Source organism: Lepisma saccharinum, chromosome 5 (genome assembly GCF_977018435.1).
Source record: "Lepisma saccharinum chromosome 5, izLepSacc3.1, whole genome shotgun sequence".
Taxonomy (NCBI): domain Eukaryota; kingdom Metazoa; phylum Arthropoda; class Insecta; order Zygentoma; family Lepismatidae; genus Lepisma; species Lepisma saccharinum.
This window is the reverse complement of record NC_139233.1, coordinates 84,831,298-84,856,748: the sequence shown is the minus strand read 5'-3', so window position 1 is coordinate 84,856,748 and position 25,451 is coordinate 84,831,298. Positions and strand designations below refer to the sequence as shown.

The window sequence follows — 25,451 nt, the reverse complement described above, 5'->3', positions numbered from 1 at the left end:
ATGCTTTAAACAATGTATTGCATTGTTTTTGTTTAGTGCAGCTTAGTCAAAATAAACTGCCCTTGTGGCGCTGTAGTCGAATTATCAACCCACGCAGGAGAACCGTGGATCAGTCAGCTGTGCCTGCTCGTGTATTGCAAAATTGTTGCACTGTCAAAAGCTCGTTCCTCTTTCAGTGGAAAATGTTTGCTCTCATAATGAAAGGAAAACTGTACATAGCGAAAGCAGAGACGTAATATTTAACATTGTTGAATTTTTGGAGGGAAATTAGCTACAAAGCGTGCAGCAACTGTAGTAATAATACGGATAGCGGAAGGGAAAGGAAAAGTTTGAAGTACAAAGAGGGCAGTGTGGAGTGGACTGAGTAAGTACTGTTATTTTCTTTAATATTTATTATTCTCTTCATTTCGCTTGCTTCTGTCGGTCATTAGAAGTACACAACTGCTAGATAGATTACAACTGATTTTCTGGATATCACCTTTCAAGAGTGGCTCAAGATAAAATTTTCACCCAGGTAAGGTGGAACTTTGGCACCCCCTACTTCCACCTTCCTCCAATATAAATCATAACCATGTTATATATTTACGGATTTAATGACAAAAAATAATAACCATATTTTAAAAACACTTCAATACTGTGGAAGAACATGTTTATTGTAGGTATGTGTTTAATTAATATCTACATAATGACATCAAATTCAACAAAAATCTGTTAGCTTAAATTGCTACATGATTTTGCAATATACTTATTTAGATATTCAGCAGTAACTTCAATTAATTCTTTTCAACAATAAATCCAACTGTTTTGAAAACAAAAAGCCACGGGCATGGTGGAGGCTCATAGTGGTTCGGATCCCAATTTAAACTGTAGGTGTTCTCTATTTGCATTTCTGTGCATAAAGTGGATCTAAAAAATAAACTCAAACAAAGAATCAAATAGCCACGGTTAGGATTTGCCTCTAATCAAGGAGGATCCTCGGTTTGGCACCTCGGATAATTGACTGGCCCTGCTTGTTTGGTGTATGCAAATTATGTTATTCTTGTTCACTATTATCAGTGGAGCGAAGGAGAAAAGTTTTACAAAATATTTTGCAAATCAATAATAATATTGAATATTATAGATTGGTATTTCTATGTTTATAGTGACTTTGTCATGTTATTGTATATTGAATTATCTATACCCAATAACATCGCTCTTCTCGTGATTGACAGAAAATTCACCGAGTATTTCCAATTTATATATATTAATATTTTTTATATTTTTCATGAAATAAAACTCTCTCATAGCCTCATTTTCAGTAAAAGGTGGTTATAACTTGGGTTGCAAATACATTTAGCATCATTATGTACGCAAAAACGGGTGTGAGTATTTGAGAGGGTTGATAAAACTTATTCTGGACACAGGTCTGAAGTGCACACCCATAAGGTCACACTACGACCCGCCACTGCATCATTTGTGAAAAATTATCAAAGACAGACTCTATAAATTTGTTTCTCCTTACTTAAGCTCAAACCAACATGGTTTTCTTCCTGATAGCTCCTGTCTTACACACCTGTCTGTTTTTTTTTTTCTCACATGTTATGAAATGCATTTCAAATAATTCACAATTAGATGTAATATATTTTGATCTGGCCAAAGCCTTCGACACTGTTAGTCATCGTTTTCTGATTCACAAATTATGCAATAGATTCAACATTCATGGCAAATTTCTAACCCCTCTCACAGATTACCTTAGTGATCGCCAACAACGTGTCATTCTTTCAGGAACTACATCTAGCTTTCTTCTTGTGCTCTGTGGAGTTCCACAGGGAAGTGTTCTAGTAGTTGTTCATATTATTCGTCAACGACCTTGCCGACCACCTCACAGCTCCCACTAGTAATTACCTTCTTTTTTCGTATGACTGTAAAATTTTCAGAGAAATCTCCACTTACGACGATACTCATTTACTGCAGAATGACATAACAACATTTACTTCCTGGTGTCTGACATGGGGCCTTACATTATATCCTGAAAAGTGTATCACTCTCACTATCTCTCTCAAGAAGAACCAGTTAAAGTCATCTTACTCTATCTCTGATCTCTGGCAATAACATCAAAGCAGTATGTTCTCACAAAAATTTAGGCATTGTTTTCCATGAAAAGCTCACATTTCAGCAGTGAGGTGCACTGAGGAGTAGCTAGTCTAGCAGAGATAGATTAATCAATGTCACATCTCTAATTATTTTCAAATCACAATATTTATTGTCTTGTTAAAGCCACAGTTCAAATGCAACATTTTCTTTTTCACTCGCTTCTCTTTCCCCGGTGTGATCCGCGGGCAAAACTGGCCTAGCTCGCTCTTCTTCAGCCTTAGCAGTTCCAGGTAGAAACGGGTTTCCTAAGGAAAAGGGAAGATTTCTGCCTCTCCCTCCCTTGCCCCTGCTGCAATGGTTGAAAGCCCGTGCTTTCAGGTCCCTCAGTCTATCTGCTATAGGACAGATAGGGGATTGGTTTCCATTCGATTCCTTTGTAAATCCTCTAAAGAACTCAAGCGAAAATTTTCTGCAGTACTTATGTTCTCTGTATTTACACAACATTTTACACGTTGTACAATATGTATGTATAATATGGTATGTAGTTTTATTATTTATGACATGGGAACGTGTTACGTGTAGACAATAATGTTATGCTTCCTTTATTTTTTATTTTTTATTTTTTTTTTCAAATATGGAATATATAATGATTAAATTACAAATATTTGCTCAGGCTCTCTCTGGCTCTCGTTTTAGTAGTGTTTTTTTTTTTTAAATATACTAATCTCTTGGCCTCCAACGACTGAATTTACTTGTGCAAGAGAACGCACATTCATATTGTTGTTGGTTTGGTTTATTTTACTTCGCTTTTCTGCCACATTTGGTTATCGCGAAAATGAGGATAATGTGATGATGTGATGAAATTGATGAAGGGACCTCATATGAACAATCCAGGCCAGGATTCGAACCGGATGAGCACACATTCCTGTTCCTATATGTTGTACTCTGCAGTGAATAATGAAATAATTTGAAATGAAAAATATATCTCAGAACTCAAGAAGCCAAATGAATATTATTGAAGAAACTACAAAAAAGTGTGTTTTGTTACCTGTTTTGTTTCTGTGCATAAAGTGGACTTAACACCAAATCAAACAACCGTGGGGGAGTGGTTATCACAGCACGCTACGATACCAGGAGTTTTGGGTTCGAATCCCGACCTGGGCATGGGTGTTCTTTGTGTGTGTCAATTCATTAATTTATCGTATCATCTTCGCAATTAGCCAAATGTGAGAAAAAAGCGACGCTAAGTAACAAAAATCAAGTCAAATCATTGATTGATTGCTTGATTTGGTTTAATTTACTTCGCTTTTCTGCCATTTTTGGCTAATCGCGAAGAAAATACAATATAATTGATGAAGGGGCACACTCAAAGAATAGCTACACATGGGCAAGCTGAGATTCGAACCCAGGATCTCTCGCTTAGTAGTCAAATCAAATCTTTTTTATTTTCAAATGGTGGTGGGGGTTACGTGTACTTTTTTTAGTACTCATTCATCATTTTGTAACCTTTTCCTGTTATTGACGTTCTATTTTTAGGAATACTGGACCCTAAACAGGGGGAGGGGTATGAGCCACACCAACCCCCCCCCCCCCCTCCTTGAGCACGCCACTGATTGCTACCCCAAGTGTCGACGTCACCGCACGTCACTGCATTTCAGGAACATATTACAGGCACCACAAAAAAGGCAATGCATCTCTTGGGTTTACTGTACCGTTTCACTGAAATTAGTGACATCTCAGCCCTCACTTTATACTTCAAGTCATTCATTTCTCCAATAATAGAATACTGCTCTTCCGTCTGGTCCATGGCTTGTCTCACTCAGATCTCTAGAATCGATTCAGTCTTTCACTTCTTCCTGGCTATAGTTTGTTACAGGGTTCCCTCTTTACACAATTTTTCAATTTTTCTTGTCTTTTCCAAATTTACAGACTGCATCTCAACGCCGTTTGAGGAATGATTTCAGTTATTTATACAAAATTCAATGTAACACACTCCTTGAGGAATTCCACTTTCGTGTACCCATGCGCACAACACTCAACACAAGTTTATTTTTTTAAAAAAAACAGACTACAAATTCAAAAAAGATCTCTCTTTTAAAGACTTGACACACAATTCAATGATCTCTCCTCAAGTATGAATATATTTTCCTCCAAGCTTGCCTTTCGGTCTTCTATTAGGCAAAACATTTGTTAATAATATCAAGTAGTGCAATCTTTTACTTATTTTTTGTTAATTTGCTAATCATTCTTGTGTTATTTTGTTACTTTTAATTATTATTAATAAGTCAATTAAGTTTTATATGCGAGTTTGCAAACCAAGTTACTACTCATATTTTTGGATTTCTTCTTGAAATAGTCAAAAAGTATTCCAGTTTTTCTTTCTTCTATTCTCCTTTTTCAACTCTGAGCTCAACAACACCATCCACCACAATTCACTGCTATATACTGAACTAAGATAATCAATTTGTTTTCTCATTCTTTTCTTTTATCTCTTTAGAATTCAAGTGATAGCCAAAACATTCTAAATTTTGGCTCTTCATAAGATCATAAGGTGAGGTAACAGATGAATCAACAGATGCTCACAATTGAAGTTAAAAGTAGCTTACATTCATGTGGAAAACCTACCTAATTTTTCGATCACTCAAGAACATGAGGACTACAGTATTCCCAGTGGCGTATGCAAGGGGGGGAAATATTATGGAAAATGTTATAGAAAAAATTAAAAATGGCTAATTTATCACAGTCAAAGATCTGCGACAGTAATAATAATAATAATACTACTAATAATAATTTGAATTATTATTCTAATGCAGCATGGAGAAAAACAACATTCCAAACACAATCTAAGCGGCCACAAAGTTCAATTTTGCAAATGGTCGCGCAGTCTCTCACGAGAATTCTGAAAATTCCTTGCTTCATCACAGTGTGCCAACGTTATTGCAAACGTTCTTCCCAGTACTGATTTTGCATCCCCTTGTGAACTCCCAAGTGATGCTGAGTCTACATCCACATCATTAAATAATGTTGAAGAAGTGCTTTGTGAATCACCTAGAAGTGATAAATGTGTTGGAATGTCTACTTTTGAATGAAAACATAGACTCAGTGGAATTTGGCAACATGTATTCTCGTGCCTCATCATCATCCTGGGTGAGTTCCATAGGTAAAGGTATTGTAAATTTCCCCGTGCATATAGCACCGTGCCATGAAGGCACATGTAGTGATGTGCTGGGTCCCACACATTCTCGATCTCAGCCATTTTGCAGGGGATGTGATCAGCACCATGCTCCGGCAGCCCTTATCCCCCAGGGCTGCTCTCATGTACCCATTGATATGAGGCCGAGTGCGGAGACAAGGCTGGATAAATTCCAACCAATTCCTGGAATCAAACCCGGATCTCCCACGAGGTTGTCAGACTAGACCACCGCTGGCCCTTGAATGAGTTTCATATTTTTATTATTTCAATAAATTTAATATATTTTCTTGTTTATGGATTTTCTTCACACTTAGAATGTCTCACCTATCATATACCTAGGCACAAATAACAGTTGACTAGACAATTATTTTGTAACAAAGAAACAAAAAAAATGTAATTTTGTACTATTGCTTTCATAAATATATTTATGTAGATCTCTACTACTTAATAATAGTAGTGATATAAGTAGTAACAGCAGCTGCATTAGTTGTATTGTTAGTAGTAAATAAACTAATTAATAATTGTAAGTATTATTAATTAATTAAAGTATAATAAAACAATGGTAATGTGAATTTGTAGAAAGTTTTCGATGAAATCCTGCGTGCGATACTGAGTAGTCCCATGCTTCTTTCTCTATTCTTGTACCTAATCATAACACAGAATGCATTTTTCTTAATTAACTGTGTATTTGGGAAAGTAAATACTGCGATATCCAGCTGGAAATTTTTCCAATTGGTTCCGATAGCCAATATGAGTTTTTAGACACTCAATCGGAACCGATTAGTCTATCGGAACCGATTGGTGTATCGGAACTGATTGGTCAATTGTAATGAATTGGTTTCCATTGGAAAGTATTTTATTGTTTTCAATATATTGCTTATGAAAAATTCTTATCTATACAACTGTAAATGCAATGCAGAAATGATATAAAACAACTAAAAAAAATCTCTGGTAAAGCATGTGGAATTTGTAACTTAGAAAAACATTCACATACAAAACTTTTTTAAATATACGTCTTTAACGTGTTTTTCATTATGATTAACACACTTATAGAAAATCGAAAAATATACTTCTTCAGTCATAAATTGGCATGTTGTTCTTCCTTTATACATGCAAAAACAGCAACAAATTAGGTAAAACAAAGAATCTCACCCACAACACTTGACAAAGTTATAAACAAACAAAACACTGTCGACGTTGACTTAGTTGATCAAAAGATTGCTAATTTTTCCAATTGCATTACATACACATAAGAATAACCATGGCAATTTCATATTGCAAAAAATAGAACTAATATGAACATTTATTCCAACTACTAGCTCCTTTAAGATCGAGTTGGTTCTCAAGAAAGAGCTCTTGTTAGGTATTTATTAAGATAAATCTGACTTCAGTAGTATGCATTAGAATTCAGAACAAATTCAGTTCAAGTGTGCTGTTTTTCCAAAGAACTTCTAAATCACCCCCACTCACGACCGGATCAAGAAAGTGTAAGGCGTTACCTACACACCCCTTATATGCCTTCATTGCATGGTGCTAAGCACAGGGGAACACTTTACCTTTTTTTTATCTGTACAAATAATAAGTTGCTCATACACTTACCTAAAAGAATAGGAAGTAAATCCATGTTACACCTTCCTATTATATTACTTTGCTCTTCCTTTTGTGCTGGTGGATGTTGGGATTTCTTGTCCTTAACACTTACAGGCATTCCTAGGGCTTCGACGACAGTGACTGGAAGTGTGCACAAATATTAACTTCACTAACAAGCACTTTAACTAATATTAAGTCAAATTAGACTATCATTTCAGTTTTTAGTTGTATTTGTATATCACCTAACTTACATTATCGAGTACCAATTATTAATTTGATATGTGTATGCATGTCTGTTTGTTTGTGAGTGCAGACATTATATGTCAGGTAAATTAGTATATTTTCAAACATAAGGATAGGAGTTGATATGTTCATACCTGACAGAGATAAAATTAGCCTGCTGTAGCCAGGAAAAATTTTGAAAGTAGGTGTGACATGATAATGCTCAATACATTTGTAAGTTAAATGAGTGTAGGGTGATTGCCTCATCCCTAACCTATAACACATAAAAATTAAATTAAATCTTGAATTTGAATTCAAACTACAGTAAGAAGCGATTACATCTAGAAGTGAAGCCAAAAATAAATGTTCAATGAACTTAGCAAATTGAAATGAGAGGCACATTAGTTATCCCCAGTTGTATTTCTCCTTCATAGGTTGCAGTATCTTCTTCAGCAGTAGTATGAAAGTATATAATATAAGGACAAAAATTGTACAAATGAAGAGCTTATATGATTAAACAGCCCGATTTGCCTACACTTAAAACTATGCCAAGATGCCCTTATTCCCCATTTCTTCAAGTGTGATATGCTCTCTATCCCAAGAATCTTGAATCCTAGTGTAGAAAAGAAGAACCCTCAATAGACAGATTTGCCTACACTTAAAACAATGTCAAGGGGGGCTTATACCCCAATCGGCCATGTGTGTACATATTTAAATCTAAAGAATTTTGAATTCTAGTGTAGAAAACAAGAACCCCCCTCAGACAGATTTGCCCATGTGTGTAAAAGCTACATCTCTCAGTTTGTTGTCCATAAACTTGTCAAAAATATGCCCCTCTTGATATTGTTTTGACTATACTTAAAACTAGGGCAAAAATGCTTATATTCTCATCCTCTACAACTTACAGATCAATACAATAGGACAAGGGCAGGCAAGCAAAATGGTTTCATGTTTTTTCTAATCTTTGATCAGTTTCATCTCCCGGCCAGCAATAAATTATGCACGCCTGGGAGATTTTATATGCTTGCATGCATGAGATAAAATCTACACTGTGCCCTTTCAGGGAAAATTCCCCATACATGCCATCATGTCATTGACTCCAAGGGAAATTCTTAGTAAAAAGAACATTGGCCTCTTGCATGTTGTCATATATGCCTGAATTGGATTCAGGTTTTGCCTTGTTCTGATAATATATACCCGAGTGAGACTTACAGAATATTCATTGCACAGTTCAAAGTCCAACTTTGAATTGTATTTAGCTGATATAGAGCTCATAACTCTTGGGTTCTGATGCTCAATAGAATATGGACATAGTCCCATGGCTTATTGCCTTGTAAACAAGAGCTCTGGGTTTGAGTCCTGGTAAAATGTGAGGCCTCCCCTGATTGCAAAGTGTTAATATTGTTGCCTTGTAAACAAGAGCTCTGGGTTTGAGTCCTGGTAAAATGTGAGGCCTCCCCTGATTGCAAAGTGTTAATATTGTTGCCTTGTAAACAAGAGCTCTGGGTTTGAGGCCTGATAAAATGTGTAAGATTGAAATACATGTGGCAAAATAATATCTCCACAAGTGAGATTTTGAGAATATTCACTGCTAGTTGATATACAACTGATAGCTCCCAGATCTGAAACCTGGTAAAGTGTGTTATACAACAGCATAATAGAGCAAAATTATTTTATATTGGGGATCACCAGAGCCTAGTTATTGCTGTTGTCTGGGTATAAAAGCATCAGCTCAGCCACTAACTGCTGTTATAATTGTTTTGGCATATTATCCATAGTTCTGTTTTTTTGGACCAAGAAATTTTATATAAATAAACAATAAAAATGCCAAATCAAAAATATTGCAATCAGTGTAATAAAAATATATCTAGTTCTAATTGGTCTAGGCATCGGTTAATTGTGACCGTAAGAAATGCAGAAAGGCCACAAAAATGTGTCCAAGATGCCATAAAATATTAAGCAAGGTTTATTACAAAAGGCATAAGTGTACTTGTTATGTACAGTCATCAATATTACCCTCACAACCATCTACATCTGGTCTGAAAAGGAAGCATGAAGCAGCTGTTAATGCTGGACCGGCAAAGCAGCCACGCTATGCACCACCTATCCATAGCAGTTTTAACGGCCAATTAAGGGATCACCGTTTTGTATCAGAGCCAAGATGTGATATTAAGAATTTTTTGAACAGTATAAATCCAGATGTGCAGGCAATTCTAAATGCACAAAATGGCTCTTATAAGCTGTCTCTCAAATTGTTTACACAATATAAGAAGCCAAATGGCACAAAATTTACACAGCCCCACATAACAGAAACTGTACCGGTATATTCAAATGCAAATTCAGACAAAATAATAAGCAGTTTGATAGATCAATTGAATATTAAACACTCTGAATTTGCAGCAAAAGAGTCTGGATGGAGCCTATGCGGATCTCCAAACAAGCTCTATGTTAATATTTCTGAATTCAGCCCATTACAAGGATCTACATATCTGCCTTTACCTGCCAATATTAAAAACAAAAAAGCTGTGCTTAACATAGAAAATAATGATCAGAAATGCTTTCTGTGGTGTATTTTAGCTGCTTTGTATCCAGTTTTAGATAATCCAAAGAGAATAAGTTATTATAAACAACATGAAAATGATTTTGATGAAGCAATGGAGGGTTTAGAATATCGAATGTCTGTTCAGAATATTGATAAATTTGAAAAAAAGGCCAGGGATATTAATGCTAAACAATTATCTATTAATGTATTTATTTGTTCTACTGGCCATGGCAATTGCTTGATAGCACCTCTCAGAATCAGTACACTTGATGATGATTCTGCTGTTCCGATTGATCTGCTCTTAATTGAAGGGGATGATACATATCATTACACTCTGATACATAATCTTGAAGCTTTAATTAGAACACAACTAGACAAAACTCATAGAATATTCAAGTTGTGCAGAAGATGTTTGACTGTATTTGATGGTAGAAAAATGGTGAATGGGGTTCGGGAAAAAAATGCAGAAATTGCTAAAAACAAGTTAATTGAGCATCTGAAATACTGTGGCAACCATAAACCTGTTCATATGCTTATGCCTAACCCAAATGAAAATGCCAAATTCAAAAAATTTGAAGCCTTGTTGGAACACCCAGCATATATAGTCTGTGATTTTGAATCAAACCTCAAACCCCTTGCATTCTGCAGCCCAGATCCTGATGAACCTTCAATTACATCATACCAGTTACATGAACCTTCTAGTTTTTATTATGTGATTGTACAGGATGGTGTTGTTAGTGAAGAATATTTATACATGGGAGCAGATGCCATCAAAGAATTTGCACATAGAATAGAAAATGAGTGCCATGACATAGCATCTAATATCTTATTAAAATCAAAAACCATGTTGCCTTTAACAGAGAAACAGATTGAAGATTTCAACAATGCAGAAAAATGCCCGGTATGTGATTCTGAATTTTCAGATATAAATATCAAGGTACATCACCATTCCCATACAGATGGTAAATTCTTAATGGCCCTGTGTAATAGCTGTAATATTAAGATCCAGAGACCAAAATTTGTCCCTATATTTTGCCATGGTGCATCCAATTATGATTTCCATCATCTGATCAGGTACGAGGGGTTTAACAAGCAGAATTTAAATATTTCAGCTGAAAATAATGAAAAATATATTGCTACTAGCAAAATAATTAAAGTTAATAGTGTTCCTATTCACTTAAGATTTCTTGATTCCTACAGAATTCTGTCTGCTAGCCTGGCTACACTGGCACTCAATTATCTGATGATCAATTCAAAATTAAATGTGCTTTGTTTCCAAATCAGGACCTGAAATTAATTAGGCGGAAGGGTGTATATCCATATGATTATGTTACAGATTTTTCTAAATTTGATGAGTGTTCTCTGCCACCACAACAAGAGTTTTACAGCAAAATCAGAGCATCTGGAATCACTGATGAAGATTATCACCATGCCCAGTTGATGTGGAACAATTTAAAATGCCAGACATTTGGTGATTATCACAAGGCTTATTTAAAACTCGATGTGACCCTCTTAGCTGATATACTTCAGGCATTTAGAAAATCTTCCATGCAAAATTATAAGCTGGATCCAATGTATTTTTACAGTGCTCCGGGCCTATCATGGTCTGCAATGTTTTTAAACACTAAAATGCAATTGGATCTGATCCAAGATCAAGATATGTATCTGTTTATGGAACAATGTATAAGAGGAGGCATGGTGCAATGTTCTCAGAGATATGCCAGAGCAAATAACAAGTATATTCCCAATTATGATCCAGCACTGCCATCAAATTATATACTTTATGTGGATGCAAACAGCCTGTATGGTTAAGGTATGATGGATAAATTGCCATATGCAGGGCTTGAGTGGGTTGAAGATTTCAACATTGAAGATCTTAAGGATTTTGATGACAGTAACTATGGCCTGTTCTTAGAGGTTGATCTGACAATTCCAGATAATTTACACAACACATTTTCTGATCTGCCCCCAATTCCTGAGGTTGAGTGCTCACCTGGCTCTAAACAGAAGAAATTGATGATGACTCTAGAGCCAAAACAGGATTATGTTATTTATTACAAAAACCTCCAGTTCCTGATGCATCATGGTGTTCAAGTGACCAAAATTGGCAAAGTCTTAAGGTTCAGGCACTCAAGATGGTTGAAGCCATATATTGATACAAACACAGTGCTTCGAACATCTGCAATGAGCCAATTTGATAAGACCTTGTTTAAATTGATGGTCAATTCAGTGTATGGCAAAACAATAGAAAATGTCAGAAAACATATTGATGTTAAAATAATTACTGACCCCAGCCGGAGCAAAAAATTGATTGCAAAGCCCAACTTCAATTACAGAAGAATTTATGATGAGAATATGGCACTTTTCAACATGAAAAAAACAAAGATTAAGTTTGATAAGCCTATTTACGTAGGGGCTGTGATATTGGAATTGGCCAAATTACAAATGTTAAAATTGTATTATGATGTGTTGAAGCCTTTTTATAAGGATCATGTAAAACTGATGTACATGGACACAGATAGTTTTGTTCTTGATATTCAAATAGAAGATGTTTATCAAGATATAACACAGCCTGAATTGTTTAAATATTTTGATACCACTGAACATTCAAAAATTAAACCCCACAACAAAAAGGTGCCTGGCAAGTTAAAAGATGAGACACTTGGTGATGTTATTGTGGCATTTGCTGGGTTAAGGGCCAAGATGTACAGTTTTGAAACATGTAGTGGCGCTGTTGCCAAAAAGGCCAAGGGCATTGGCAGAGTAACTATAGACAAAGAGCTTGAATTTGAAGATTACAAAAATTGCCTCAAATCATGTAGCACAATCAGAACATCAGAATCCAGAATTCAGAGTGTGGATCACTTGTTGACTACAAATATTGTAAGAAAAGTGGCTCTGGACCCACATGATGATAAGAGATGCATTTTATCATGTGGCATACATACTCTACCATGGGGTCATTGTGATTTGAAAAATGGTAATCAATGCCCAATTACAGAGCATGATTTGAAATAAATAAACATGCCTATGAACTTATTTGGGTTCAAAAAACAGGCTATTATGGACCTGCCAACACCACAACCCTCTTCTGATATAATATCTAAACTAAGTGCTTTGTTAATTATTCATCTGAACAGCATACTTACAGTTGATGATGAAACAGGTAAAACATTGTTCATATTTAACAATAATTTAAATTATTACCAATTACCTGTAGGTGGTCAATTGCAATTTATTACAACCCCCAAGGGTAATGTCAAGATTTCAATAGGGAAAAATATTTATAGAATTAAGCACTCAAACATGATTTCTGGCACTGTATATACTGTTTCTGCTGGTGACTGCTGATATATTGAGGTCCCGGGATCATATGACAAGCTTATACCTTTTTTTATAGAATTAAGAATCAGATATTCAATAATAAATAACCACTAAAACAAAATGCCTAATGATACATTTGGCTATACAAGACATGAAGATCACAGTGATGAGATTCTGATGCTTGATGTCAGAGTCAAGAAATTAAGAAGTGATTTACAAGCTTTACAAACCACACTGAATGCCAGTCTTCAACTAGAAATTACAAATTTGCAATCACAATGCATGGACCCTCTTCTTAAAATTGATTCTGAACTCAAATTGCTGCTTCAAAAATATACTGACTTGGCCACATTGGATAATTTTCAAAGTTTAGAAGAAGCTGTAGCAGCTCTTCAAGCCAAATTTACGACCCAGGCCACCAACTCTGAGCAATTGAAACAGCAATTGGAAGAGCAGATAAATAATGTCCAGACACAGCTCCAAACAATTGTCAAAAGCATAAAATCACAAGAAGATTTTGATCTAGTGATTTCCACTCTAAAGGAACAGATTCAATCACTCCAGATGTCTAATCTGGACCCCTTGAACAATGCCATAGCCGAGGTTAAAGAAAAAATTGAGACACTTGAAAATTTTATGAACAACTTGCCATCTTCTGATGATTTTAGTGCAATAACTCGGAGTGTTGCCAATATTAAGCTGCAACTTGAAACATATGAAGATTTTGGAAAAATTCAAAGTACCATAACCCATCTTGAGGGTACAATAGCAGCAGTGCAAAGTGATTTGACAAATGTACAAGAATCTCTAGAATCCCGCCTGCCTGGTATTGTAGACACCCTTGCCAGTGTCCAGCAACAGATCACAAAGCTTGAAAACCTCAACACTGAATCTGAGCTATCTCATTTTCATCACTTGATCCTTGATATCCAAACAATGCTTGAAATTTTACAACAATCAACACCCACTCAGGCAGATATAGCCCTGCTCCAAGATGCTATGCAAAGTGTGGCTGATGCTTCTGAATTAAATAATGTGAAATTGGCACTTGAATCTTTGCAAAATACTGTATCAAATCTGCCTACATCACAGGAACTTAAAAATATTAAGAGAGCTGTGAATCGCTTATTGAAATCAGAAGATATCAAGAATATCCAGACAGAGATCAAACAACTCACTCAGACAGTGGCCACTCTACCAACTAATAAACATATTAATGAACTGCATGCCCTGTTTGAGGATATCAGAAGACAAGTCCATGATCTTACTGCTCAAAATTCAAAATTGGCAGTTGTTGAAAATTTACAGCAAATTGTAGCTAATATCAAGCAACAGCTAGGGACCATGGAATCCAATCAAGCAAATGCTCTGTCTGTTTTTGCCACCCAGCTACAAGAAATTGTGCAACAATACAAGAAACTTGTTGTCGACATAAAAATCAAGCCAGGCCATGATGATGTTGTTAGGACTATCAATGAGCACCTTGAATCTGTAACAAGTAGATTGCTTACAGCAGAAAAAGAAATAACCGGCATAATCGAGAATCCTAAACATACAATAATTCTTGTATTGTACAGTATCCCCAACAAAGAATATGATTCACCATTTACACCAGGTGGCAAAATATATATGCTGTCCCCTGCACAATTTTATTATCAGTTTTTTGTTGGGGGCACACTGAGACCAATCAAGATCAAATATTGGCTTCAACCACAGGCACACCACTACCCTACCTTATCAATAACAAATGCTGACAACAAACCAAAAATCACCAGTGTAGAGTTAGAGGATTTTACAGATCCCAATACATTAGAAACATCTTATGCTGAAGATATATCTGGAATTTCATATACAAACAGGAGACAAATTATATTTAGAAAATCCTGTAGTATCAGCTGCTGAACACCCCACAGTTGCAATATTCTTGTTTTCATATTATGTCTATAATCTTACCTGGAGAGAACACGTAAACTCCGTGTGTAAAAGAGCTTTCGGTGCACTACACTCTCTTTACCAGCTTAAAAACTTCCTCCCCGAACGTATAAAAACCAAACTTGTTCAATCTCTTGTTTTCCCTATTATTGATTACTGTGACACTGTTTACTCGGACGTAAATTGTGAGCAAGCTAAACGCCTTCAGCGAATCCAGAACGCCTGTGTCCACTTCGTTTTCGACATAAAATATTCAGAACATTTGACACCGTATTATGCGAAGGTCGAGTGCCTGAAATTAAGTGATAAACGGATTTACCACAACCTTGTCCTACTGTACAAAGCCCTAGAAATAAAAGATCCAAAATACCTTTCCGGGCGGTTTCAATATCTTTCGGACTTTCACTCCCGCAACACCAGATCACGTGAAAAATCTCTGTTATCCATCCCTATCCACAGATCTAACTTCTACGCCAATTCGTTTACCGTTACCTCTGCAGGACACTGGAACAGACTGCCCCCGAAATCCAAGCCTCCTCCTCAATTGTAACATTCAAAAGACAATTAAAATTATTCATGCTAAACAATTGGACCTAGATTAAATTCCCAGAAAGAAATACGTTATATATTTAGCCCACGAAATATGCTTTCTATGTAGGTACTTGATTGTGAATGTGTGTTTGTGTGTGTGTGTGTGCATGTAGAAACTGTATTGCTTTTATTTTTAATTTCTTCTAAGCTACTTTTTTTCATTGTGTTAGTAAAAATAATGAGCAATGTACGTAATTAATGGTTAATCCAGGGCTTGACTGCTCGTATTCAAACTGTATTGCTTTCATTTTTAGTTTCATTTTACTTTCACTACTTTACTTTTCTTTTATTATTTTATTTCTCATTTATCTTTTTTAATTTTTTAATTATATACAATTTACTGCAAAGAAAAAAATGATCCCTGTAATTAATGGTTAAGTGGAAGAGAAGGCATTAATGCCTTAACTTCGCCATGTAAACAAAGTCGTAAATAAATAAATAAATAAATGTCTAGACAAATTATTGTTGATGAATTACACAGACAAGCCAGACATAATTATAAGAGACTGTCAGTAGTCACAAAAGGCATAGATGATTTATGGCAGTGCGACCTGATTGAGATGGCAAGTGGACAGCTGAAAAACTTAGACAAAATCAACAAGGGCTACAAGTATCTACTCACTGTCATAGATACATTTTCAAAATTTGCCTGGGCTGTGCCACTCAAATCCAAGACTGGAAAATGTGTTACAGAAGCCTTCAGGACAATCATCAATCAGAGTGGAAGACCGCACTATTTGCAAACAGATAATGGCAAAGAATTTTATAATTCTGTGTTCCAACAATTTATTAAAAGCCAGTCAATACAACATTACTCGAGTTACAGTGATCTCAAGGCCTCAATTGTAGAAAGATTCAACAAAACCCTAAAAAATCATATGTATAAACAATTCACACTTCAAGGTAATGATAAATGGCTTAATATTCTTCCAGAACTTCTACATAAATATAACAACTCTGTCCATTCCACAATCAACATGAAACCCTCTGAAGTAACTTCATCTGATGAGCAAAAATTGATCAGCACTGTTTATTATCCTAGATACCAGCCAACAACAAGAAAAGCCAAATACAGGGTGGGTGATCAAGTAAGAATCAGCAAATATAAGCACTTATTCAAAAGAGGCTTTACAAGAAACTGGAGCACTGAATTATTTACAGTGGTTCAAGTTAAACCTGGGACCCTTAACACTTATATAATAAAAGACCACCGAGGAGAAATTCTCAAAGGCCGGTTCTATGAAGAAGAACTCAACAAAACTAAACAGCCTGACACATATCTCATAGAAAAAATCATCCACAGAAAAGGCAACAAGTTATTTGTCAAATGGCTAGGACTTCCAGAACACAGCTGGATCGATGCAGACAAAGTGATAATATGAGCACCTGGGATGTTATAAAAAGGCTGCCAGAACCTGAACAGCAGATTAAGAGAAATGGCAAGTTGCTGCCTGAAAATATTAGATGTCTTATTGTTGGGCCATCGGCTTGTGGTAAAACTACACTAATGATTGATAATTTTTTATTGGCACCCAACTGGTTAGACTGGAAAAACAGGCACTTGTATGATTTCTCTAAGAGCTTGGAACAATTAAAATATCAGCAACTGATGAAGCTATATGATGGACTGGATATAGCCACTTTTGAACCAGATGTTAAGCCACTCCATGATTGTCTTGATAACTCTGTTGTTGTGTTTGATGACATTATACTGGATAATCAAAACAAGGTTAGAAATTTCTTTACACAGGGCCGACACAAAAACATTGATTGCTTCTACCTGGCACAGACTTTTTCAAAAATTCCCAAGCAGCTGATCCGAGACAACAGCAATTTTATATGTGTGTTTCATCAGGATCATACCAACCTCAAACACATACATGATGAATATGTAGGTGGGGACTTGAGCTACAATGATTTTTCCAAGTTTTGCAGCAGGTGCTGGAACCAGGACAGCTATGGGTTTGTCACAATTGATATGACAAGAAAACCCAATAGTGGCAAATACAGAAATAAAATCAACAATTTTCTAGACATTGAAACATATATAAATAACCATGAAAAGGCCAATCATTTATGATCTTAAATTAAGAGATTATCTTGTAAAAAGATTTAAGGGATGGAAATCACAGAACCGAGGAATTTATGAACAACACAAACAAACAGAACAGCCTATTATTGATGCTATTAGTGAATTAGGTAAAAATATCAAAACTGTTACAGAGCAAAATCAAAATTTGATCACAGAGCTTGTACCTGTAGCTGCAAGGAACATATTAGATTATCCAATCACCCCACTTTCTAGTATTCATACACCTAGTCCTATTGCTCCTCGAAGAATTGAAGCTACTCAGGATCCTATTGAATTGGGTCTTCTTGCTCAAAAATATTTAAACACACCTAAAGACAACAAAGATGAGGTTTTTGGCTTATATGCTGACACAGAGCGTGATGGTTGCATCATACATAGAATTGGCAATTTCAGAGTAACATTTATGGGAGATGATATCATTGTATATTCAGAATCTCATCTTGGAGAAAAAGGTGCTTTTGTTAAATATCCCGGCACACCTGGATTGTGGGAACTGATGACTAGGAAAAGGCCTGGCAACTATACAGATCAAGATTATGAGCATTACAAAGAAATATTAATAAAATCAGATGCTCTATACCAGAACAATGATCCCCCACAAAAAAGAGTTAAGTCTAGCAGTGGAGCAAAATACAACAATTTAATCAAGCCCATATGGTCACAAATTAAGACAGGCAGTGGAATCAAACAATACAACACCCTGCCTAAAGAATTTGTCTGGGTTGATGATGTCAGGAAACTTGTAGATAGGTTATTGGTGATAGCTGGGGAGGAAAATGCTGGCAACCACAATTTTTACAATGAAAAGGTTGGAATTATGGACATGATAAGCACAAAATTGTCTAATTTTATAGTGAACGACACTAAGGGGATTGGATATCTTATAAAAATTATTAATACTCTACCACCTAAATTTTGGAATATTTCTGAGGGCCGGGGACTGGTTAATGACATTATAAACAAGCTGCCATTTGAACTACATATTCAAGGCTATCAGTATTGTGGTCCCGGTACAAAATTGGACCATAGATTAAACAGACGGGACCCTGGTGTTAATCCCCTAGATGCTGCTTGTAGAGACCATGACATAGCATACAACACAGATTCTGATCTTGACAAGAGACATGTTGCAGACAAGAAATTAGAAGAGGCTGCATTTGGTAGATTTGTAAGCAAAGATGCTTCATTGAGTGAGAGAATAGCAGCATTGGGGACCACCATAGCTATGAACACCAAACAAAAACTGGGGTGGGGGCTGTGAATATGTATATAATAAACCTACGATGAAGGCCAAGGGTGTTATGTATCAGATACCTTATGCAGGTCTTAAATCTCTTAAAACTTTTAACCAAAAAGCAGCGCAAGAAAAAAAGCTCTTGTATTGCCAAGGGCCATGGTATGAAATTGTTGCTTAGTACCCCCCAATTAAAAAAATTACAGCAATCCAGGAAAAAATCACATGTGGGGGGTTTCATATTTACTATCCCGGCCATCTTAGCAGCACTTGGGGCTGTTGGGAGCTTGGCTGGGGGATCAGCTGCCATAGCAAAAACAGTAATAGATGCCAAGAAGAATAGGGCAGAATTAGATGAATTGAAGTGCCATAACCTGGCCATGGAGAAACAAGGCAAAGGTGTTAAGAGAGCCATGAATAAGTTTAAAAAAAACAAGAGCCGCTTACAAACCAAGATATTGAAGCTTTAATCAAGCCACTGGGCATCAAAAATTTTAGAGGTGTGTACATGTCTGATTCTTTGCCAAAGCAACCACTCAACAAAGAGTGTGGCATAGTTAATTTGGATAAGTACAAAAATCAGGGCACTCACTGGATTTGTTATCTTAAATATTTAAAAAATGAGGCATTTGTGTTTGATTCATTTGGAGGTATTCCACCTGAAAATTTAGTAAAATATCTAAAATCAGCTAATCTTTATTACAATAATGCCCGTGTTCAAAATTTCAAAGATGTTAATTGTGGACATTTGTGTTTATCTGTTCTTAGATATATGTCTCAAATAAATAAACCATCAATTGAAAATTTTCAAAAAGCCTTGTGGTATCTGAAACATCATGGGGGTATTCAATCTCACCAGCCAAAATTCAATATTGAAACTCAAATTACATGATGATATAGTGTATCCCAAAACAATAGCTCTCAGTGCATTTTTGGCATGTACTTGATCCCTAATATTACACACCACAACAACAAAATTGCAGTAGGGGATCAAAAAATTGTCATCACTCCAGGGCAATATAATCTATCTACTTTAAATGCTCAATTACCCAGAGGTATAGTATTAACTCAAAATTCTGTCACTCACAGAGTAGAGATTGCATCTGCTACAGAAACAGTGGATCTGGGTACTATAGGAGAGCTGTTAGGCTTTGAGAACAACATAAAACTTGAACCAGCCATCAAACACACTGCTATTAATATACCTAAATTCTTAGCCATAGAGACTCTGAATATTCACTGTAATGTGACCGAGGGTATGATCACCAAATCAAATGGCATAGGCACTCACAAACAAACTGGCATCATTGCAACATTTAAACCTAACTCTGAATTTATGGAGCCCATCATCTACACTCCATCACCAACATTATATTTTCCTGTGTGCCATAATAGAATAGATAACATTGAATTGATGGTCACTAATGAAAAAGAAGAATTAGTTGATTTTGCTGGAGCCACAACAACTGCAATCATAGAGATTAATATTTAAATAAAAATACATACAAAAAAATGGAAAATATTGAGAGTTATGAGCTACAATCATTCCCCCCAAACAGGAGGACATTTGCAAATTTAAATCAACCCAACACAGAGATTGAGGTTGATCTTGATGTAGGGGATGGCTTTATACACCCCCACAGAGCAGATCTATACATCAAATTTGATGTTGTAAAGCTCGATGGTACAGATTATCCGGCAAATTCAAATATAAGATTGGTGGACAATTTTGTGCCACATCTGTTCTCTGAAATTGAGATCAGAAAACATGGTGTTGTTATAAACAGAGTGGATTACCCCGGCATTACCTCCACAGCTTTGGCCACACTAAAATTATCCAAAACCGAGGCTTCTTACTACAAAATAGGTGGATTTGAGGCTGGTGATAAAATATTATCTAAAAGCCACACAGTGCTGTTTCCCATGCGCCTGTTGCCAGGATTCTTCTCAGATAACAAAGATATTATGTGGAAGGGTGGTTTAAGAATTACATTTAGAAGAGCTGCAAATGATAATAATGCTTTGATGAGGTACAGTACATTAAACTCTACCGGGGAAGCTCTGCCTAATACCCTACCTGATGAAGGCAAATGCATTATTCAGACTATGGAGCTAAGAATCCCGGTTGTTGAATATGAGGCCAGTTATGCTCTTAAATACAAAGCAGATATAATAAAAAATCCACAGGTACCTTTACAATTTTATACATATCAATGTGTACAGAAGCCTGCCACTGGTACCTATTATGAGTTTGATGCTACAAATTCATTCTCCAGTATACAATATGACATGCCGGATTTTGTGGTGGTACTGTTTCAGACTGGAAGACACAATAACCTCGAAAAAAATTCAAGTAGATTTGATAACTGCAACATCAAGAACATATATCTTAAAAATGGCAGAAATGAGGTGTTCCCCAGAGAAAATTATAATTTAGACATGTCCAAGGATGATTTCCTTAAATTATATGAAGCATTTACAGCATACAAAAGGGTCACTACTGGCAATACTGACATGTATTACACACCAGATGAATTCAAAGCACAGAGACCCATGTTTGTCATCAACACCTCAAAAAGGAAACAAGTTGTGGTTAATGACAGGACAAACATTAAAATTATCTGTGAATTCCATGATACACTCCCCGATGACACCATATGTAGTGTTATCCTTATAGGTGAAAAATCATATGTTTATGATGTAAGAAATGAGAGAGTCACAGAGCAATTCTAGAAGATTTCTGCATATTACATTGTCTTAGTACTAGATATATGAGTTGAGGCTGGTGTCCAATTAAAATATTGAGCTTATTCCAGGTAACAAGTATTTAAGCATATATTACATTATATTATTGTGTAAGCAAAAGCTCTTATAAGCATTTTTTGCCCTAGTTTTAAGTATAGTCAAAACAATATCAAGGGGGGCATATTTTTGACAAGTTTATGGACAACAAACTGAGAGATGTAGCTTTTACACACATGGGCAAATCTGTCTGAGGGGGGTTCTTCTTTTCTACACTAGAATTCAAAATTCTTTAGATTTAAATATGTACACACATGGTCGATTGGGGTATAAGCCCCCCTTGACATTGTTTTAAGTGTAGGCAAATCTGTCTATTGAGGGTTCTTCTTTTCTACACTAGGATTCAAGATTCTTGAGATTGAGAGCATATCACACTTGAAGAAATGGGGAATAAGGGCATCTTGGCATAGTTTTAAGTGTAGGCAAATCGGGCTGTTTAATCATATAAGCTCTTCATTTGTAAAATTTTTGTCCTTATATTATATACTTTCATACTACTTTCAGCTATTTCCACAACTGTCTGTTTTAGCAGCATCATATTATCGTGATTGATTATAGGTATCAATATCTGAAACCAAAATCCCAAAAAGTAATTTGTCCTTTTCCAAGTAGCAAGCTTCATGTCTACTGTCATGTCTCATTATCATCATAATGATCATCCAAAAAATATTGACATTTTCATTATTATATACACTACAGTTCTATTTTATTTATGATCTTCTGAGGAAATTATATTGAATACCTTCTGAATCTGTAATTGTCATGTTATTTTAACATGTCATTTCATAGTAAGGACAATAGAGGCACATTCTTTAACATACCTTCTGTTTATTACATTAACCAAATATTAGTATGATTTTTGTTTACCTTCACAATTGAGCCCCATTTTTGTACTTACTACTTACAAATAAAATTAAACTAGTTGTCTATCCATTACTTACTTAGTAGAGGATTTGCAGTAAGTTCATCGAAGCAACCAGTTTTACGAACATCAAACTTCAGCACAGTTTCAAAATTGACTTCAGCTTTCATTTCCTGGCATTTGACACGTGGTGACATTCCAACTAATTTCCCCATGAATTCAACTTTCACTCGCACATCAAAGATCTGATTACCTTTTTCTTTCTAAAATATGAAGAAGACAAAAATTGTACATGAAGGTGACATTAAATGCAGCAGTCAATTCAATTACAAAAGTTCAAGTGTAAGCCCCTGTTACTCTTGCAGGGATTTACCCACACATCCTCAACACCCCCTAACCCTCCCTCCTAAAATTTTAGGCAACACCCTAGAATACAATGCCATTGGTGTTGTAGTATTGAAGTATGAACCCTCTGCCATGCCACCATTCACTAGTTATTCTAAAAATAAAATAAAATTTATGCTATATGAATAAGATTGAATTTATAACACTAAACCTACTGCCAGCTGGACATGAGTTAGAAACTTAATTACATTTAATTCTAGGGTTGCCAGATCGCTATAAGGAAAATGTAGGACATGTCAAAAAATGTAGGAAATTAAGTCAAAATGTAGGACACAAAACATTCACAATAAATAATACATATTTCTATAGAACATGTTACAAAGTAATTTAAAAATTACACTTTTCAGTTTAAAAGAATGAATTCTTAATGAGTTTTTAAATGCAAAATTTCAAAACTTGCAATCATACTAAACAATGTACCTCTTACTACATGATTTAAGTGGTACTTCTCAGAGGAGCCAATTTTTTTTTTCAAAATTTCAGGTTTAGTCAAAATGGGCAGTCAAACTCTTTGAAATTATAGGGACCAGTACCAAACATTTTACAGGCTTTATGAAAAAATCATTTCGCTCATGAGTCTGTTGTGCTGATGGTAACAAAAGTACTCTCTCAACATTTTCATTATGACCTGTAATGGCAAACAAATATTCAGCACTTACGATAATTTCAAGTGGTTCCAGAGTTTCATCTTGAGTAGTTTTTAGTTCAATTACAGGGTTTCTACCAAAATGACAAATCCAGAATTCTTGACTTTTCTGGACTTTTCTTGACCTTTTTTTCGTTTTTCTTAACGTTTATTTAAACGACTCCGACTTAGGTAAAGTTGGAAATTTGCAATTAAGAAAATAAATATTTATTTAATGAAAGGCCCAGTTAAGATGAAAATGAAGCTGTATTTAAGAAGAGAATTAAACCTGCTTTATCTGTTAATGCATCCTGTACTGTATTTGGCAGACCAGCGAGGCTTTAGCGTCTGGACTCACAACCAGATGGGGCTTTGTGGCGCTTGTCCCTATATGTTTGTGACTGTCTCTTCATCCATCTTATCTTACCACCTTTCAACCTCATCTTTGTCATTACCCAAAGGAGCAGAAAAGTAAAGTTAAGTAAAATAAACTAAATCAACCAATCAGTCATTGTGTTAGTAAAAAATATTGACCACAAGAATAATTTATTGCCTTTTTATTGACTTCTTGACCTACTTCTTGATTTCTTTACTTTTCCTTGACTTCCATGACTTTCTTGATTTGCAAACACCCTGAATATCTTTGTTCTCTATATTCCTGCTTTACAATCTAAATATTGAGTCAGTATAAACCCTAAGGCAAAAAATTCCACTCAGGCATTGAACAGTGACATCAGCAGTAAGTGGTCCCAAAACTTTGTTCATTAATTGCTTCCGTTTTCCCGTTAGTAGTGGGGTTTATGCTACGGACAGGACCGGAAAGGAAGAGCATCCCCTCAAGCAGCTTTGCTATACTTAAAACTTGCTTAACATGAGCATATGAGTTTTTTGAGCAAGTGTGGAATCTTGTCTAATCCAAGATTTTTGTAAAAATGCCCTCGGGAATTTTTCAGAAACGAAGAGCTCTCTTAGATTGATTTGTTTATACTTATAAAAGTTGCGTCAGCCAGATTTTTGTTCATAAGCTTGTCAATTTTTGGCTACACCAGAAATTAAGCTTATAGTATGTTTTTCTGTCAAAATCCCAGGAATCTTGAATTGATATCTATTGGGTTCTGAGACCGAGTGGAGTGTGGTGCATCGCCTTGTAATCAAAAGGTTCGGGTTTGAGTCCTCATAAAATCTGATGGCAAAATGTTAATATTGTTGTTTTGTAAACAAGGGGCTTTGGGTTCGAGTCCTGAGAGATGTGGCATTCCATACGTGAGATTTTGCCCTGTTGATAGCTCCCAGATCTTAAATTTGGTAAAAAATTCTCTATTCTCTATTAAGAATCGCCAGAGTTTTCTTATCTGGGTAACAACAATACGGGGCAAAACTGCATAATCAATACAATAGAATGGAGGTCAAGTAAACATTGCATGTTCTTTCCAATCTTTTGATCAGTCCCATGTTTCGGCCAACAATTAATTATGCATGGCCGGGGGTTGTATGCCAACAGATATAATCTATACTGCGTCTTTTCAGAGAGGAATAACATATTATTCATCGTTATTAGATTATATCTGTTGATATTACCTCTATTGTGCCGTTTCCGAGGGAAATTACATGTCATTTGTCATGGAACTCAAAGAGAAATTCTTATCTATACTATATACTCTTTCAGGGACCATCCATCATATTGAGGAAAATACTAATATTGTCTTCTGGATATTGTCATTGCAAACTGAATTGCATTTAGGTTTGATCTTGTCGCAACAGAATAATTGCAATGGCAAATGTGCTGTGTTAGTAGGTAAAAGCTTTTCTGCTCGTAAGCTATAAAATGGGTAGGTAATATATTTTCTGACGGTAAAGTATTGTTTTATATCCAAAGGGTTTCTGTGTTTAAATCGTGTTTCTAGTTCGAGTTGCTGTTTTAAGTCCATTTTATGCACAGTAAGGCTAATCGGGACTGGCCCTAC

At 35.6% G+C, this 25,451-nt stretch overlaps 1 protein-coding gene across 1 annotated transcript in view; it reads right to left on the bottom strand.

Annotated features, from left to right (window-relative positions):
- Positions 1-25,451, bottom strand: part of LOC145988126 (cilia- and flagella-associated protein 70-like) — a 210,283-nt gene that overhangs the window by 133,460 nt on the left and 51,372 nt on the right. The window contains exons 3-4 of the mRNA XM_083122956.1: positions 22,537-22,720; positions 6,866-6,997 (exon numbers count right to left, since the gene is read on the bottom strand). Coding sequence (XP_082979082.1) covers positions 6,866-6,997; positions 22,537-22,720 — 316 coding nt within the window. The remainder of the gene's footprint in view (positions 1-6,865; positions 6,998-22,536; positions 22,721-25,451) is intronic.